Source organism: Rhea pennata, chromosome 1, assembly GCF_028389875.1.
Source record: "Rhea pennata isolate bPtePen1 chromosome 1, bPtePen1.pri, whole genome shotgun sequence".
NCBI classification, from domain to species: Eukaryota; Metazoa; Chordata; class Aves; order Rheiformes; family Rheidae; genus Rhea; species Rhea pennata.
The window spans coordinates 13,736,864-13,757,608 of NC_084663.1; the positions used below are offsets into that span (position 1 = coordinate 13,736,864).

Sequence of the window (20,745 nt, forward strand, 5' to 3'; positions counted from 1 at the left end):
ATAATTTCCTTAGCTCTAGCTTTTGGATTTTAGATATATAAGACACGCAAATATTATGTAAAATAATGATAAACAAAAATAATACTTCTTCCTACAACATTTATATATGGATCACAGAAATAAGGCTTGAAAATTGTGTGGATTGTGCAATTTTCTCTTTTTAAAATTTTCTAGTCTATTATTTCTTCAGCAAAACCAATACAATTCTCGTATTCTACTTCATTCTCCTCAGAATAACACATAAAAATATACATTATGATGGGACAGTGTCAGGGCTGGCAAACTACCTTATATTTCGGCTCCCAACCACGGAGTTGTAATTGCTCTAGAAATGGAAAACATCAGTATTTTCTGCTAAGCCACTAAAGTAGCTCTTGGCAGTGCATTTGATTTATGTAGGCTATAAATTTAATTTTATATATAAACAAAACAGAAAATTATAGAATGGATTTTTACAGCTGTTGCGTACCCATAATTGAAATGTATGACTACGTATCTCACAAGAGCTGCCATTCTTTTTGGTATGTAATACCAAGATTCTGGTTTTCCTGTAAAAAAAGAGTTTAGTGAGGTCTGATTCTCTATGGCAACCATACCCACAAATGATAAAGCAGCCTTAACAACGCCTCTATTCCCTTCTCACATATTGAAAATCCCAGAAAAATAAGTTTCCAGTGCAGAAAAAGGATAGATCACGGACTCTATCCTCTCAAAAGAACCACCGATAAGATAAGCAGCTGTTCTTTCTTGTTTGAGATATTAATCTCAATGATTTTAGTCCTAGGACAGGACACACTTCAGATTAAAGCAGCTAAGCCAAGGTGCTTATTTGTAGATCCCACCTACAGCTACATTTGGTGAGTCAATGAGCTCTCAGCTCTCATATAGAATCCTGTATTTTGAGATCTGAACTGAGTTGTCTTAATCTACAAGCTGAGTCACACATTTCTTGGCAGAAAATCATCTGTGTATTTGGAAATTAATAAACTTATATAAATAATGCATTTGACAGAAAAACCCTACAAGGTAGGCATCCAATCCAAAAGCTTCTATCAAAAAATATGTGATATAGAAACTTTATAGGTACCCAACACATTTTTGTAACAGAGACAAATCTCACACAAATAATTATAGAAGAGCAAGTGCCAATGTATGTTGGTAAACCTAACCTGACCAATTCATAATATATCCAACACAGCTGTAAATAACTTTAAGCCATAATTGTGACACTAAGGTTGCCCTGAGAAAAGTACCTTTGAATCAAAATAGAAGTGCCTTAGGAGAACAGCAATCAAATATATAGCTATCCCAAGAAACTACCTCATCTCAGGAGAAATTACTTGAGTTAAATTTAAGGTAACATTTCTCCAGCCAGAAATAGGACATTCCTGGACATAATTGTCATAATTATCTCTGTCCCAAACAATCTAGACATTTTCCTACAAGTAACTGCAAAGTTTTGTTCTTCCTTCCTGTGTTAAGTTTGGATTCTCCCTGGATGGGTGAACCTCAGATGATACACTGGTTTACATGTAACTTTGAACAATGTAGGCTAGAAATGGGGATGTGGCCTTAAAAAAAGGGTGACCTATAACGACAGCCTAAAGCACCATATATTGAGCTGATGAATCAGATGTCAAAAAGACAGGACTCATGGATTAACATAAAAGAAACAGCTTTCTCCCAGGAAAAAGGCAATGATACTGTCAATATTATACATTATGGAACTAAGAGAAAGACTACATTATTTCATAGTTTTTAATGAAAGGACTTTAGTATGCACCACAGACCTTCTGCAAACTTGAACAATTATGTACAGGTATGACAAATTTGGTATGTTTGCATGTATGCAAGCTGTTGAGGTCTTAAAGGGTGATTCACACTGAGCGGACTCAGATGTTCAGTTGCGACACACTGGGAAAGTCAAAAAAACACTCATAGTATGATACTGTCTTATTAGGGATGAGAACATTAGGAGGTGGCAGTGTAGATCTAATTTTGTTCATTCTGCTACTCATGCAGTAACTGAATCACTCCCTCTGTTTTATTGGTGTTCATGCTTCTGTAGAGGGGAACACACCCCTTGGAGTGCATAGGTTTTGAAGAAGAGGTTCACACTACAGATTCTTCCTTAACTAGTAAAAAAGTCTTAGTAATTAGAGATATGAGTACTACCATCAGCAAGATCAACTCACAGCTGAATCATTTAATAGCAGAAATTCTTCTCTAAATTAGCCAGTATTAAGAAAACAGGACAGACTAAACCCCAAAGTTGCACATAGCCAAAATAAACCAATCTCACATTCATGAAGACTGCGTCAGCAGTGGAATCCATATGGATGACATAAAGAATTAGAGTCCATTTGATAAGGTCTGTAAACTATGCCTAAGATTTAGCAGAAGCTAAAATTTTTAGCAAAGCTTACAGATTCAAGATTCCTGTGACTTCAGCGGCATTATGTACATGCTTAAAATTAAATATATGCATTTGGTTTTAGGCTTCATAGGATAAAAATGAATTTTAAGTGCATTATAGTCCATAATATTTAGAAGAAAAATGCATCTTGTTTTTCTAAAATGTCATTTTCACATTTTGGTGATTTAAATTAGTGGAGATACACAGCTATAAGAAATTAAAGGTTATAAGACATTAAAGATCAAAACATTTTAGCAGTATTTCCAATACATCCTTCAATGGAAATTATTTTCAGTAATGGACCTTTGTTAAACTGGGCTTTACAACTGAAGGCTCCATGACCATTGGTTAATAATCATGTCCTTTTTCTTAAATGTTACCACAAATTAAACTCTATTGATTATACAGATTCTTACCAACCTGCACATGAAGACTCCTATTTGGCCGGAGCTTCTTACTTCTGGGTAGAACTACCTTCTTTTCTACAAGTTCACTTATCAACAAGCTTTCACTCTCTAAAGCTGTAGTAGATTCCTTATCCTTAGTCTTGCTTTCTGGGCTAGCAGCTTTTACTGTCTTCCTGAGTGGCATAACCTCGGTATAGTCTTCTCTCTATCTTTGAGAAAATAAGCTGCTACCACTGCTGGGGCTTAGCTTACAGTCTTTTATCTGCTGCAAGCAAATCTCTTTACTTCTGTCAGGAGTTCCAAGCTCTACCTATCTGACAGATTTCCTGATTTCATGTTCTCCCTTTCTGATTCTCCTTATTTCTCATTTGGTCCTAGCTCAGAGAAACTTCTCAATGTCAGGATGGGGCATGCCAATTATGATAATATGATCAGCTGCCACCAAAGAAAGGAATAGCGTTACTATACTTCAAAGCATCTACCTGTCCTCAAGTGCAGCAGCTAGAACAACATAAACAGGAACCTTCCTTTGCAGAAAAGCATAAACTCAGCTTTTGAAGCAGAACATAATGCATACTGTGTATCAAAAATACATAATAAATTATTTATTACTTTTAGAATACCAACAAACCTGTAATAAGGCTTCTTCTGGTAAATTGGATCTTTTACATTTAACAGATTTGTAAGTAAGATCTTCATTTGAATCAAAATAGCCTTCCTGACCTTTCTTTACCAAACTCTGAAAAAAGATGGCACAAGAGAAATACAATTTTATCTTAATCACAAGTTCAAGCTTTTAAATACATTTAAATTTTCAGAAGTATTATCAAAAAAAGGAAGTTAGATTTGCTAAATTTAGCTACATATTATCAAACTCACATATAGTTAGAAACATTTCCAAACTAAAACTGTGTACACTAATTTGTGCACACTATATGACAAAAACATACTGTTAGAGAATGGAATGGAGAAATATGGAAGAAAGTAAAAAACAGTAAAGAAAATGAGAACAAATGAATCAATGGAGTGAGAGAAACAGAAAGAACAGAACAAATGGAGATAATGAGCTTTAGATTATAATTTGCCATTCTGAAAAATTCATTTGCCTGTTAGTAGCAGTATGAGTTGTTCTGGCCCATTAGGTTTACTTATCATTATCATTACTGGCCTAATAATGCATTTTGAAGCCAATTAGAGTGTCATCTCAGATGCCCTGCAGTATCCAAGACTCCCACAGAAGACTGGCAGTTTTGACACTGGACTTACAGATAATTCTTGCACTTCTTGAGCACTGGCTTAGAAATTGATGGATGCCTGCCTTGGAATTGATGGTCTGGCCTTGCCTTATCCTGGGGCATACCAAATTACTCAAGTGCCTATGTTTTTATGTAATTTAGTTGCACCCAAAATACCTACAAAAGTGCACACTAATCAAAAAATATGAAGAGATTCAGCTATATTTTTTGTTATATGCATTCTAATCTAATTACAGAAGTCAAACCAGTCCTTGTAACTGCTATTAAGAATAGAAAGAATTTCAAGAATATTATTTCTTAGGAATGACTTGCTGTCCTCCAGATACAGGACATCTTTTGTTAAACACTCCAGTCAGATTAATATTTTAGGTATTTTAATATATCAACAAGAAAATAGATTAAGAAAAAGGCATGGGAGGGAGAAGAAACAAAACATTACAAGCTAGAGTCAATCAAATAATTTTGGGGACCAGAGAAGAAGCAGGATTGATGATGGGCTCACTCTGGGAAGGATGTGACAACAGGTGCTTGGCAGCCAGCAAAGGATTAGTTGTGCATAGGTGGCCTTCATTCTGACCAACCACCCTACAGTAGGGGAAGCAAAAGGAGCTGAACAGTGAGAGAGTTTTAGCTGTGTGAATGCGATTTTTGGAACTCCCATGCTATCAGTCCCCACGAGTGCTAAGTATCTCCTTAGCATACCACTAAGCTGCAACATGATTTTCCTTTTCCTGGAGAAACTTTCCCAGAAATTACAAGAGCCTTATTTCCCACAGTGAGGCCAGATACAACTGCTGAGGGATGGGGTATAAGGGGTGCAGAAGTGCACATGCAGCTCTATGCACTGTGAACTCACAGGTAATGTACACTCACATTTTGGCTACCTCATACTTTCGGGGAGGGGATGGAGTTACTGAGGCTTCCCCTCACTCTACAAGGATCTGTATCTTTTAGATTCTGCTGGCTGAGATCTAGAGACATCACCATTATTAGCTATCCCAAACTGGAGATGGACATCAGTCACACAATCCAAGCTAGATAAATTGCTGATAATATATGATAACCCTCAATCCTTTTTACTGCTTAAGATATGACCAAGCTTTTATTCATAAATTGACATCTAGATTACACAGGCAATGGTCTACCTCCACAACACTGAAAGTACTAAACAGCAGTATTTGCAGTAGTACAGTAAATGCTTCGTTTAAATATTAATAGAGCTGTTTTTCCATAGCAGTTGGAATTTATGGAGGTAACCTTTAATCACTGAGCTTACTATATTAGAAGTATTATATTGCATACCTCAAAATATGCTTTTGTTTTCGAAGAACTGCAGGCCTCTGTATGCCAAGCTTTTATGACAGCATTTAAAAATATTTTATTAAAGATCTGTTGTAGTCTCTTTGTTGCCACTGAAAAACATATTCAATGATAACCAATTTGAGGACTATAATTAAGAACAAGTATGTCATTTGAATGCCTTAGATGAATGATGTTTACCAAATTATTTATCAATGAAGTAGTTATTCAGTTCATTTTTTGTAAGGATATAAATAATAACTTTTTATAATAGATATAATTAAAACTTTTACCATAGGATTTCCAGTTAGAAAGTAAAGCATGAATAGGATGTAATTCCATTTTCTTAGAGTTGCATATAAGACATTATTGATCTACTGCTTGATTTACCAAAGCCAGTAATTTCATAGGACTTGAAGCTGCAAAATGTATACAGACCTAAGTGAAAAAAATATATATAACTTCATATGTTTTGAATAGCATAAAAGGGAGTACATTCATACAATTTGTAGATATTACCTGGACTGCAGAGGGAAAGAACTGTGAACAATTCACAGGAAAAAATCAAAATGGTCTTGACAAAGTGACTAGAGAGTTAAAAATCCTAAAAGTAAATTTAGTAAAGACAAGTGCTAAGCATTACACCTAAGTGTTAAATGTCCAAAAAAATACAGGATATTTGGCAGCAGTACAGCAGACAAAGATTTGGGGTTATGAAAGACCACAAGCTCATGATGAATTAATACAACCCAAAAAGCATGACTTTTGAAGGAAGTTTGAAGGAATTGAGTTTTCTTTTGTCTGGAGCAAGAAGAATGTGCATGTGAAATACTATAACTGCCCTTCTATATGTAAAATGTGTTACAAAGGCAACAGAAATAAAATGTTCTTCATAACCATTCAAGCAAAGACAACAGGAAATCAGCTCAATTTTCTGAAAAAAAAAACTTATGTCATCATTCAAAATTACTTTTTCTTTGTTAACCTTGTAAAAAACTACAACAAGCTACAAAGAAAACTCAGAGACTCTGCTTACTGGAGATTTTTAAGAACAAACAACTGCTTCAGCAATTAGTTCTAAACAATCTCATGTCATGGATGTATCAGGGCTAAGCTTGACAAGTGTGGCATGCAGTCTTCTCCTTCAAAAACAATGATTAAAATGTAAATTTTGAAATTTTAAAGGTACACTATAGTGCAACTTAACATAGCTATTATTTTTAACAAAAAGGTGTCTTGAAATTCAACTGAAATAAACTAAATTACTATAAAGGAACATTTAAGATATATCTGTTTGTGAAAAAAATACCAGTGAGTCTCAAATCCAGTAGAAAATGCAATTTTCATAGTATATTCCTAAATTTGTTTTCTGTTATCTTAGTTGTTCTAGGTAACATATTGTATGACGATAGTTAATTACATGCTTTAGTAAGTATACACTTTATACTTTAATTATACACTTTAATAATTTTTTATGCTGTGCAATCAATAAGGTACAGAAACTGAAAAGATTTGCAGGACAAATGACTACAAAATACGATCAAATTTTCTTTATCCAAAAGACCCACTGGAGGCAGACAAAATTTGCCAGGATTGGATGGAAGGGCCAAATTGCATCTACGTGAACACGCATTAATTTTAGTTACTCAGGTTCTAGTATCACACTGGTGGCAAAACTAGTATAGAAATTCCCAGTGTCTTTAATTCTTTCTCACAACACAACTGTTCGCTCCTGGATTTCTGCCACAGATCACTCCTTCATTGGTTGTGCCCACAGTACAAGACAGTTCTATTACAAGCAGATTGCAAAAGTGACCAGATTTCAATCAAGAAAAAAGACGAGCAGTTTTTTTAATTGTAAATCATTCCAGTACCCTAGTTTACAGTGCAGTTCCACAAACAGTTATATTGGTACCAGGGAAGAATCAAAAAACTGAGGAACAGAGCCAGGAATGACTGAACAGTTTCTTCATATGCCAGCTTTGTTATGGAAGGAAATATATTGCGCAATTATGCCCACCAGATGTCTCCAGATGCTTTTGTGGACTTAAGATTAATAAAAGTTGCCTTCACTGAAAGCAGTTCTTAGAAGAGAATGAAAAATGAATAAAAAGGGAAAGAAAGGCTCTGAAAACCTCTTAGGTAAGTTTGACAACAGTTTGGGCCTCCTGCTTTGTGAGAGCTGTTGATTCACATATAACCTTATGAGATCAAATCCATTGCTATATATAGTGCTTTTGCCCCATTCTGTACTTCTAAAGATCTTCACATGACTGAGCGAAGTCAAGTTAAATAGAGTCTATGTTCACAGCTCCTTCTGTGTGGAGACATTCAAAAAACCCCATACTGATGGGATCTGTGGAACACAGAAAGTATCAGGCAGAGTGAACAAAGCATGTTTTCCCATGTCTTCTTTCCTGATTAATTTATTTTGATCTTTACTTCCCCACCTCCTATCATGGATTTCTTCTAACAGAAGCCAAGACTCTGGCTCCTGTGATCCCTCCTGCTTTACCCCAATCACTGTACTCTTCACCTCCCAAAAGGACATGTTGACTCACGTCATCCTGCACTTCTTAAGCACACTCCACATCCCTAACACCTCCCAAGCCTGCTTTGCATCAGCTCTATTCCTAAATCTTCAGGGGAGAGTACCAGCACTATCCCAGCAAAGCACAACAGGGATCCACTGTCTCTCGCAGGATTAAGACACTGGTCAACCAACGGCATCCTGCAATACACCACAGTAAAGAGAGAGACCAGAAGTCTTTAAAGGCAAGACACATTGGTGGGCCATTTTTTTCTGAAAAAAGCATATTTCATATTCAATTAATATGGCATAATTTTCCTCTAAATAACATCTAATTTTGTCTGAGAAAAACAGCTATGAATACTTACATATCTTTTTTTCTTTGTGAATCTGAACCAATGTGTTCCACTTCTGAATAATTACTTTTATTATTCGGAATTTATAATGGACTACTGCTAGAACCATCTTCTGCTCTGTCTTTTTTCTTTTGTTCCTTCTCAGTAGACAATATTTTATCCACCCTCTGAATTTTAAAATACAATGAACAATTTAGTATGGCTCCCAACCTGAATGAAGTAAAATCCATAAAACTCTGCAATTTGCTGTGAAATACAAAGCAGTCAAGTTTATCAGTATAAACTTTTGAACTGAACTGTTTTTAAAATGAATCATACATTGCTGATATATTAAAATACAGTATGTCTCCACACCTGATTAGTTGGAAGGACTACTGAACGAATTAGACTTTACAAGACTACTTTCATTTGTCAAAATGTCTCTCATTTGTGAGTAAAAAAGGATTCCATTTAATATATTTGGAAGCAATTATGAATGGAACACTCTATTGTTCCAATCCAATTTCCACTATAATTAAACATAACTATTTGCTCAGACAATCTTCAAAAAGCTGCCACAAAGGAAAAGGAAAAATCTTCCATGTCCCTGGTGTGTAGGACAAATAGAAAAAAAAAGACATTTTTTAGCATGCAAGATTTGGGTATTAGGAAAAGTATTTCTAGCAGATAGGACTATGAATCACTGGAATAAACTGCCTGCAGAGATTATTGTGTCTCCAACACTTCTCTGATATCACTAAAATCAAGCTTGATAAATATTAGAACTACTTCTGTGGCATTTTCTGTTTTGCAAGCGACAATAATGCCAAGGTCGTGGGTTCAATTCCCGTATGGGCCACCCATTTGAGGGTTGGACTAGATGATCTCCAGTGGTCCCTTCCAACCTTACCAATTCTATGATTCACTACAGATGACCTAGGTATAGTTTGCAACCTCATGACCTCTCTTCCAATCCTATGATTCTGTGATCCTTAGTAGGAATCTACAATAGTGTTTCTAACAGAGTAGTATATCATATATAACAGGTACTGTATGCTTTTCAAAACAAAACAGCATTGCTAAATCTCTAATCTGATCTCTTCTACAAGGAAAATCATTAAATTTTGATTCAATTTTATAACAAAGAAATTAGCAGGTAAGTTTATTTGTGACAATTTTTTTAAACATATCTCTAATACATATCTAATAATCATCCCATTATAGAGGAGAAATTAAGTAAATAAAACATAAATTAACTACTTCCAAGCGCAAAGAAAATCGAAGAAAGAGCAGAAGAGAACCTAGATTTTTCACTTTCAGACCCAAACTTTACTGTGTCTTAAATAATCCTTTAATTCTTGGGTTTATTATCATATTCCTCACAAACAGATCCGATCGAAGTACAGAAACGTCAGCTGAATTTGTTCAGGCCTGGACCAGGCAGAAATTCTGAATTAACTGGTTTTAATGTAAAGTAAGATTGCTAAAGTAAAGTAAAAACAGATAATCCAATTTGCTAATCTCTCTTATTATAGTGTTCAATGAAAATGAAAACTTCTTTTTTCCTACCAAAGGAATGACATAACTATTCCTTTCTTAAAGGATGCTTCCTAAAATGTTCCTGAGATGCATGTAAATTGCATATACTTACTGAAAATATAACTTCATTAAGTTTCTCCTGTAGAAGGTCGACACTTTGGCAAATAATTCTGTAGTCATCTAAGCAAATTATTCATGGCATTAGTACACAAAACAGTGCTGTATTATGAATATTTAAAAATCAAACAAAAATATGAACTCTCATATCTTTATTTTCCATTTGGACTGTGCAAATTAAAGTATGTATTTCAGAGAGATGAATGACTCTTTTACATACCATCAGTATGTAAAACATTTATCATATGATTCTAATCAATATTTATTTTAATAATCCTGTTTGAACTTATAAAATCCCATAAGGCCATAGTCTAAGGTCTTGTGTTTAAAGAACATCCCTGTAAAAGAAAATATTGTCCTTCGAATTTGTAAAGTAGAAACAGCAATTTAACTTCAGAAAAATGTTCTTATCATTTATTGCACCTACTCCTTGGAAAATCTAGGACAGAATTTGACCGAGACATCTTTGTTTCTTTACCTATTATTTTACATGTACTGTATAGTCAACCATTTTAGATTTAGGCTAATTAATGTAATATTTGAGGCTGCTAAAGAGGAAGCAGATGACAAAAAAAATGCGGTAAATTCACGATACAAATGCCAACGTACTGAGAGAAGACAAAACTGAGTAGTGTTACACAGGAGTAACTAAGAGAAAATTTTTCACATCTGCATGCTGATTAAATTGCTTAGACTGCTCCCTTGCATAGCTATACAGCAACTTTCTCCTTTCTGGACATTTTATAATAACAGGTTTTGTTCTCTTCAGATAACTTTTTTGGATCAGTAAAATCAAAATATTTTCCTACTTATTCCTTTATGTACAAGAATACTATGTCAAACTGTAACTCCTCATTGTCAGTGCTGACAGCATTTCTCCAAATTTACCAGCGCTCAAATGTAATTTTAAGCCCTCAAATAATCCTACAGAGCATTAATTAGTGTACAGTTCCAAAAGGCAAACAGAATGAATGTACTCATATTCAAATAGAAAAAATATTCTGAAAACTGGTGACAGAAAATCTCCATCAAGTTATTTTCTTTTTTTTTGGTATCCTTCATATCTGCCTAAACATGTATTAGATGACAGTGTTGTATGACCAGTATAAATGCAACTGCTTATTCTCTAAAATAATATTTAACAGTGGCTACTTATAAATTAGAATGGCAGATATAACAGATTTGGTTTTGCTGGACAAAGTAAAATATAGAGATGTGAATTTATATACACAGAAGTATTTTAAATACATCCATTTATGTTATATTTTATGCGCATAAATAAAAGAATATAACTATTTGTGTATTCAAATTGTCTAAACCAAAGCTGAATGAGTCTGTAATGTTGTGTCTCTGCTAGTACACTCAAACACACTCAGGAACACTCACAGGTAGTGGAACACACCTGGCCATAGTAAACTGTTCAAATATTCCCTGAAATGGATTTATATGCACTACTTAGTTCTTCTCTTGAAAAATTCCTATCATGGTTTGACAGAACAATCTCGGAACCATCCCCTCTAGACAGTCGCACATACACACTCTGTATTGAAGACTAAGATAATTTACTAACATAAATAAAGTCATTCCATAGTAGCTGACAACAATGGCCAGGAATGTTCCCGGACATATTTAAAAGTTAGGCACTGTATAAAAATAGTTATTGTGTATAAGTGCACAGTTTTAGTAAATTTTCTTCACTTCCTTTTTAAACTATTTTCATGATCATATCTATGGCATCTGTCTATATAAAATTAAATAATACATGGAAAAAAATATGCAATTGAAACTACATTCATGTAATGTGGAATTTTTTTTAATTATGACCATATTTTGAAAAGGTACTACTTGTTCCCCACCATATATCCACATGCTATGCTCATCTCTGATGATAATAATTTTTGAAGGATTACAAATCAACATTAACAGAAAGAAATGCAAGGTATCCTATTCTTCATGTAAACTATAAAAAAGAAATATGAAAAAACTTGAAACTAGAACTTGACTATTCTGCACAGAAATTTTCTTTCACAGCATACAGTTAATGCAAATGCTCAAAGATTTTTACCAGCTGTTCATCATCTAGTCCAAAAAGGGTGTTAAGGTAAGTTTCTGCAATCTTCTTCAAGTTTGTCCGTAAAGAAGAATCAATGCACATATACCTTCAGAAAAGAAGGTATATGTGTTAGTATCACAAAAAGAAAATGCATCTTTCCTGTGTACTTAACAGAGTTACATATTTACATTACATTTACATTACTATTAAAAGACTGATCTATATCACTTTCATTACAACTAACTATAGCTGCCATTTTCAAATGTTTATAAAATATGAAAACAAATGACCATAATTTATTGCTATTCTAAAGCTATTTTAAAATATTGTGTACATCAGCACCTAACATATTTAATGTAATATAATCTGAAAAGAAATGATCAAGATAAAAACTATTTTGTTTCTCATCTTAATACTGATTTAATAGACATCTTAAATTTTTAGCAGCATTTACTGCTGTTGCAGATACGTTATGACAAGTGTAGGTAGGTAAACTATATTGTTTCCTTAAAAAAGAATAGGACACACTTCAAAAGCCAAGTAAATCAAAAGAACTATGCTGTATTATGGTTCTCTGAAAAAGAGGGAAACGAAAAGTATTAACTGGAAAGCTAAAATAACCAAGTATGTCTTCAGCTTGTAGGAATGGCATCATAAATAATGCAAAGTAAACAATAAAACCTAACTATTATGGTTCAGATTGTTGGCTGTTGGCGAATCCACTGGTTGGCTGTTGGTGAATCTCTGTTACACATGGAGAAATCCAAGGAAAGGCCTGATACAATAAGGGCACAAATCTGAACCACCCACTGAAATGATGTTATCCATCACCACGATGTACCTAAATGGATAGGAGCCCATGCAGCTCCTGAGATACCTGCTTCAGTGGGCCAAAGATGAAAGATTTATTATGCACTTCTTACCAAAAACTTCAACCAAGAGTGACATTTGCATAGAATACAAAGCAAGGTAAGTCCTTAAGAGTGATATTTGTGTAGAATATAGAAGCAAGGTAAGCCCCTGAGTACCTGTTAAATGCACCTACACATGGGTAGTCACTGGCTAGCCTTATGAATTTAGGCGAAAGACGGATGTTTTCCTAGCATCAACTACGACATTGTCAATTCTATTCTCTCCTCTCTCTTTCTTCCAAGTTTCCAAGTATCTCTCTAAGGTTTTCTAGCTCCCATCTAAATAGAGCAGCACAGTCTTTCGGAGTCAGTTTTAATGCAGTGATGAACATGACTATTTTCTGACAATGATGAAGCATCTTACAGAACTCAGTATCTCAACAGAACAGTCTCTTACTAAAAACAATGCATCAGTGATAGCAGACCCAATTAAGCAGAATCCTAAAGAAACTGTATAGTGTAGCATCTATAAGTAAAACAGAATTTAATTCATACTGAATTAAGACTTGTCATCTCCTTCCTATATAAAGCTTTTACTCCCCAGCAGTTTTTGCCTCCAGACATCTTTATTGTTACAAACCTTTTTTTCTCCTCTTCTTATTCCCTTACACTACAATGTTAGCAGAAGTTCTTCTCAATATATAAAGTTTTTTGACACCTTAATCCTGATGCTACGATGAAATAGCAGACTTGATTTTTGCACCCATAACACCTATGAATGCAACTACATACTTGGATGAAGCCCAGTTAGTGAAAAAACACAGTACTCCATTTTTTTAGTGATTCATGTCATGACAAATACCAATAGCTTGCTGCTCTCCTCTCTGCACTAACTGAAGATCTTTTCCTGATATTCAAACCTTCAATGGACTAGAATTTGTACCTCCAGGATTTTTATAGGCACAAATTTACTTGAAATACACATGAACCATGAAACTACCCATTTATATGTGAATGTTAACAAATGAGGTGAAATAACTTTTACAAAAGCTGTACTAACAGTACTGAACATGCTTCAAAAACAAGAACATACGGCCTGACAATATTCACAGCTAAAGCAAAATTGCATCTTGGTTTCTGCATAATAAACTAGGAGTACACATACATACTTTCTCTTTTCTCAGGAATGGAACAACTAGAAGCTAGTCAAGCTATTTCTTCTAACAGCAGGCACTGAGAGACCAAGATAAAATAAATTATTATGATATATATTAAAAAAAACTCAGAAGGCATTTGTAACTTATAGTATTTACATATGCTTTTAAAGTATATTTTGAGGACCAAAACTTGCATCCATTTAAGCCAATCACAATATTCTCTAAGGTTCCAGTGTAAGCAAAACTAAATTCTCACTCTTTTTTATCCCACACTGTGATTTAAGAGTGAAAGACACAAAGAAGAGAAAAATGGGAAATAATACAATTAATGATTCAATACATAAAGGGCTACACCACTGGCTCACATTAGTAAATATACCCGTGACTGCAATAAAGTTGTAAAGAGTAACAAGTATTTCAATTTTAATTTCAAAAAATTAAGAGTTTAATGGTTTTATCAGATTAAAGGGAGCATTAAGTAGAAGTCACATTCATTAAATATCCTGTAGGAAAAAAATAGATTCAAAATAAAAATATTTTCTATGTTTTTAGGGGATACTGTCAATATTGGTCTTACTGCATTTGTAATACCATAGGCCATTATAAGGAATACTAATGTTTAACTTGCAGTCTACATAGTATAGGCCATGGCATTAGCACTTTTCAAAAAGTCTAAGTTCAGTACTATAAACTACAGAGCACACACAAAAACATTTAAGATATACCATAAACCAGCATCAAGTCCCTTTTCCATTATTTCTTTGAGTTTTTCTTCTAAAAATATAAGTGGATCTTCTGGACGCATAACAATTACACCACAAAGCAGAGCCTGCAAAAAGAAACAGTAAATTAACATCTTTGTGCTAACAGCAAATTACCATCTAGATACGAAACTATATAAAATAAATGCAACTACTAGCTTCTTTTAAAATACTGTAAAATAGATCCATTTTCTCTTATCACTTATCCTTACATTTCATTTGTATTTTAAATGTAACGTTGAATATATCTGCAATTAGTAGACTTTAAACCCTTGGGTTTAGGATAGTAATAAAATACATAGTATTTCTCTAACAGTGCCTACTAAGAACTTTAGTTTTTACTGTGCATTAAAGAAAAATATATAGAAGATTGGATAATTTTATTTAATTAAAGAAAAATGGAATTCAAAAATAGATTAATCCTGTGAATTAAAGAGTATGTTGAATAAGAACCCTGACCAGAAATTGATCTGTAACCAACACTGAAAATGAAATGCAATTTATAGAAAGATCTGAGTATTGGGTTATTAGACTACTTTGCATTACCTTTTCATAACCAGACCAGTTCTGGTTACCATGGAGAATATTTAATCAAATTATAATTTGGAAGTTTCGGTGCCTAGTAAATATCTTGAAACATGACTGTGTATCTTTAACTAGAGATTAATCTACATTGAGGCAAAAGGTATTTTCCTGGGACATACTCTCTTGTTCGTATTTCTCTGTGCCTGTTTTCAGGAAAATAGCTTGTAAAAGGCACTATAGAAATAACATTTGAGATTTTAGATTTTCTTCTGGTTCTGACACTTATAGAACTGTTTTTTCATTGTCCCTACCCGCTTTTCACTACCACCATTTCCCATGGTGCAGCTGGGTGGTGCCTCTGATCATACTAACTCTCCAGGTCTAAACATTGCCTCTCAAATTTCTGACTATCTGAACTCGCTATCCACTTAAATCTAACGTTCTCACTCTCAATCAACTGCCTTTTGGTTATAAACTGAGTAGGCAGAAATTTCTTACTCATTTTCCAACATCCATATTGATTTTGGCTTGTTATTACTGTAATATAACTGGCTTAGATAAATATAAAACTACATATTTAAAACAGGAAACACCTGAGGCAATTGTGAGATATTTGATGTGCAAGTCAATATGCAGGCGCAGTCGTTTACTCACTGTACAAACCTAAATGATCTGTAACTGCAGTGCCATTTCAGCAACACACTATACTAACGTTAGTATCTATTCAATCTTCTTAATAAAAATGCCATTTTTTATATCTGGATTATTAACTATACTAATAAAACATTATAAATTTAACATTTATCATTGTAATCCATAGCAAATGGATTTATATACAGGTAAATGGCCTTCTTCACATGTTTTCCTATGGACAGATTTTTCAAAACCAATCTCAAGGTTGTTCAGCTGCTCCCTCTGCTGGATTAAACCAGTATCTGTCTGCTATACAAATCCTATTTTTTATTTTTTCAAGTTTTCCTTTTTTTTCTTTTTTATATGAACACTAAAAACATTTTTTCTTTGGATGTTCTCAAAGGTCGCACAAAGAGGAAAATATCCAACAACACAGTGGACTGCAAAGCCTCAATTTAACTTATTTGAGAATTCATTTTAAAAACTTTCATGAGGAAAAAGAGAGTTGCAACACCTGGCTTTGCAATCCTCATTCAGGTAATCTTCAGCAATGCTTAGGCCAAGAGTAAAACTGAAAATAACTGCACTGAATCATTACAAATTTGACTAACAAATCTGAAAGAGTCCATCTATAATCCATCTATACCTCAGAAATCAAGCAATGTAAATGCAACATTTTTTTTTTTTTACCAGAAGTTCTAAACTATGGTGTATTTTCATAATTTCCTCTCGCTCATAATCCTGGATAAATCAACACAGCATCCACCCATGAGTAATTTATAACCAATATAAACCTAAAAATAAAACCTAATGATAATCCCAAACCCTAAAAGCTATCCAGAATCTGCACATGCCATTCACTGCAGTTTTGTTAACAAATCGGTGTTCTCTTGCAAACCCTTGTAACACTCAGTGCTTTTGCGAGTGCTTTCCCCAAATACTATCATCAAGAGACAATATGTCCTGTAATGCTGTTTTTTCCAGTAGAATATCAAGAAATGAACTGCTGAGGTGACACAAAAACTGTATTTTGTGTGAAGCTTGGATAAAAGCCCTTGATAATGGTTATGCTGCTGGTGTGCAGACTACTGCCTTTCCTGCTCACCAATAATGATCTCGCTGAGTCTTTACGTCTCCTCATGCCCGTTTGCTGACTCATCACCGCATTATAAACCCCCTTGGGCACGGAACGTCTTTTGCCAAATGTACAGCAACTAGCACAACGTAATATCCTGAACGACCACTTAAGGTTTCCTAGCGTTATGAAGATAGTGACTACTACAAAAGGTAGTATGTCAGATCAATATACCAAAAAAGTACAAAGATATGAATTTCACTATTTTGATTTGTTGCTAAAAATATGTTTTATCACTGCCTCATACTTGCTGCACTGAAGACGTTGATCAGCATATATTCATATTACACTATCATTCATACATTTTAAATATTTAATAACATTTAATTGACTTAAATGTCAATGCAATATTATAAATGTTAAATATTACTATTTCATATTTACCTACAGTAAGAAACTTCACTCTAAACCAGACACATTTTAGTAAACACAGTAAAAGCCTGCATGCCCAAGAGGAGGTCTTGCAAGGCAGGCAGTAGTCTAAAGTCACAGATTATCAGTGGTAACAAAACTGATGCAAAAGTGTGGCAAAATGGTTGTCAGCTTTGTCTGCTCTGGACCCCTAGAAAGTCTGGTCTACTGCTGCTGTGAGGGGAAGCAGGGAAGGTAGAGGCTACGCAAAACACCTAATGAGGCCAGGACTGGCTGTCAGCTACTGCCTTCCACTAACTATAGAAAGAGCAGAAAGCCAGACTTCTCTCAAAGGCTTCGCTACTCCAAGCCATGCCTCCTCGACCTTCCCATTCCGCTTCCCATCACTTTAGCCATTCATCCGTCATGGCAAAATTCAATTGGGTTCATATGGCAGAAAAATCTTGAGCCAGCTCTGCGCCCACATTTAATTTTAATATTGAATGGACGGGACGTAACAGTGTCATAACAGTGAAAGCCATTATATCCAAAGCATTTGCAGGATTACAGTTTACCTTTTTATGTATATTTTTTAAATTTGAATCTGCACGAGGCTCGAGAGGGAGAAATCAGATGTGAATGAAAGAAACAGATGCAGTGGGGAATCCCAGATTTTCAGGACATGACTACTCTGTTTGGACCATGCCCAAACCACAGCCTCATCATACAAAGCTTTCAGCAAGGGGCCATTTCAGAGCTGTAACTTCTTGATTTCAACAGTGTATACACAAATGTTCACGGGTTTGGGCTTAGCTTATGTTCCTTAATATCAGGACCAATATCATCTCATTTATCATCTCACCAAGCATACTGTGACTTTATAAACCAATAAAAATATAACAAAGTAACAAATAAAAAATACAGATATTGGTGATGACCAATCCTTAAGAAATACGAAAAAAAATTAAAAGACCTTTTAAAAAGGTCTTTTAAAAGATCTTAAACAGGCAAATTTTGTAACTGTTTTCTTCCTTTAAGAAATTCCCTTTAATTTGATCTTTCTTTCATTTTTAGTTATTAACTTAATGCTACTGTTATTCCAAATGTATTTATAGCTTTTGCTTGAAAATGTGAACATGAGCTATTTTTGAAGTGTTGAATCAAGAAATACACTTTATGCAGCTACACCTTATCTTTTGTTTTCTGTGCTCAAATAAAACAAAGAACAGTCAAGAGGATTCTTGTGAGAGGTCCTCACTCATAGTCTGCTTGGCGGTGCTGCTCTATAATTATACTAATTGGTTCAAGATTTTTTTTATTAACATTTCCATGGAAATCCTGGCTAAAATAGCTGCTTGCAAGTACAGTCTATTTTTGGTGGCTTAAAAATACCAGGATGTCTCTTAAACTTTTATTTGTGCACTGTCCATTGTGTTAATGAAATGTGGCAATGTATTAGTTTCCATTTGGAATCTAAAAATAAAGTATTTCTACAATTAAAACTAAGGAACTTAGGCAAATCTAGCCAAGGTGCCAAAGCAGTTTACTGTTTGTCTTCACTCTGGTCACAGTTTCAGTTTAAACATGGCTCAAGATGCAGAATTATCTTGCTCCGCCTAACTTGCCATCTTTACTCTTCATCAATTGCTTCAAAATTGCTATTAACGGCAGGCGAAGAGCAAAAACCACCCTGACACCCAGCAGCTAGCGGCGCTGGGGCTGGGAGCACCGCGGCCAGCACAGGCGCGGGGCCGCAATGCCGTCCTGAGCGGGGGATTAATCCTGGGGGGCTTAGAGGGTATTCCTGGGGGAGGGCATTCCTGAGGGGGGCGTTATTCCTGAAGGGGGCATTCCTGGGGGAGGGCATTCCCGAGGGGGGCGTTATTCCTGAAGAGGGCATTCCTTAGGGAGGGCATTCCCGAGGGGGGTGTTATTCCTGAAGGGGGCGTTCCTGGGGGAGAGCATTCCTGAGGGGGGTGTTATTCCTGAAGGGGGCATTCCTGGGGGAGGGCATTCCTGACGGGGGTGTTATTCCTGAAGGGGGCATTCCTGGGGGAGGGCATTCCTGACGGGGGTGTTATTCCTGAAGGGGGCATTCCTGGGGGAGGGCATTCCTGACGGGGGTGTTATTCCTGAAGGGGGCATTCCTGAGGGAGGGCATTCCTGAGGGGGGTGTTATTCCTGAAGGGGGTATGCCTGAGGGAGGGCATTCCTGAGGGGGGCGTTATTCCTGAAGGGGGCATTCCTGGGGGAGGGCATTCCTGAGGGGGGCGTTATTCCTGAAGGGGGCATTCCTGAGGGAGGGCATTCCTGACAGGGGTGTTATTCCTGAAGGGGGCATTCCTGGGGGAGGGCATTCCTGAGGGGGGCGTTATTCCTGAAGGGGGCGTTCCTGGGGGAGGGCATTCCTGAGGGGGGCGTTATTCCTGAAGGGGACATTCCTGAGGGAGGGCATTCCCGAGGGGGGCGTTATTCCTGAAGGGGGCGTTCCTGGGGGAGGGCATTCCTGACAGGGGTGTTATTCCTGAAGGGGGCATTCCTGGGGGAGGGCATTCCTGAGGGGGGTGTTATTCCTGAAGGGGGCATTCCTGAGGGAGGGCATTCCTGACGGGGGTGTTATTCCTGAAGGGGACATTCCTGAGGGAGGGCATTCCCGAGGGGGGCGTTATTCCTGAAGGGGGCGTTCCTGGGGGAGGGCATTCCTGACAGGGGTGTTATTCCTGAAGGGGGCATTCCTGAGGGAGGGCATTCCCGAGGGGGGCGTTATTCCTGAAGAGGGCATTCCTTAGGGAGGGCATTGCCGAGGGGGGGTGTTATTCCTGAAGGGGGCATTCCTGAGGGAGGGCATTCCTGACGGGGGTGTTATTCCTGAAGGGGACATTCCTGAGGGAGGGCATTCCCGAGGGGGGCGTTATTCCTGAAGGGGGCATTCCTGGGGGAGGGCATTCCTGACGGGGGTGTTATTCCTGAAGAGGGCATTCCTGGGGGAGGGCATTCCTGAGGGGGGTGTTATTCCTGAAGGGGGCATTCCTGAGGGAGGGCATTGCCGAGGGGGGCGTTATTCCTGAAGGGGGCATTCCTGAGGGAGGGCATTCCTGACGGGGGCGTTATTCCTGAAGGGGGCATTCCTGAGGGAGGGCATTCCCGAGGGGGGCGTTATTCCTGAAGGGGACATTCCTGAGGGAGGGCATTCCTGACGGGGGCGTTATTCCTGAAGGGGGCATTCCTTAGGGAGGGCATTCCCGAGGGGGGTGTTATTCCTGAAGGGGGCGTTCCTGAGGGAGGGCATTCCTGACGGGGGTGTTATTCCTGAAGGGGGTATTCCTGGGGGAGGGCATTCCTGACAGGGGTGTTATGCCTGAAGGGGGCATTCCTGAGGG

The 20,745-nt window shown here is 36.6% G+C and overlaps 1 protein-coding gene across 3 annotated transcripts in view; it reads right to left on the bottom strand.

Annotated features, from left to right (window-relative positions):
- FBXL13 (F-box and leucine rich repeat protein 13) overlaps positions 1 to 20,745 on the bottom strand; it is a 98,732-nt gene that overhangs the window by 77,820 nt on the left and 167 nt on the right. For 2 of the 3 annotated variants that reach the window (XM_062581642.1, XM_062581648.1), the window contains exons 2-3: positions 14,686 to 14,789; positions 11,965 to 12,058 (exon numbers count right to left, since the gene is read on the bottom strand). In XM_062581642.1, the coding sequence (XP_062437626.1) occupies positions 11,965 to 12,058; positions 14,686 to 14,789 (198 nt within the window). Of the gene's footprint in view, positions 1 to 3,454; positions 3,563 to 5,381; positions 5,492 to 8,276; positions 8,432 to 9,894; positions 9,963 to 11,964; positions 12,059 to 14,685; positions 14,790 to 20,745 lie in introns of all 3 variants that reach the window. The other variant, XM_062581657.1, reaches the window with a different exon arrangement.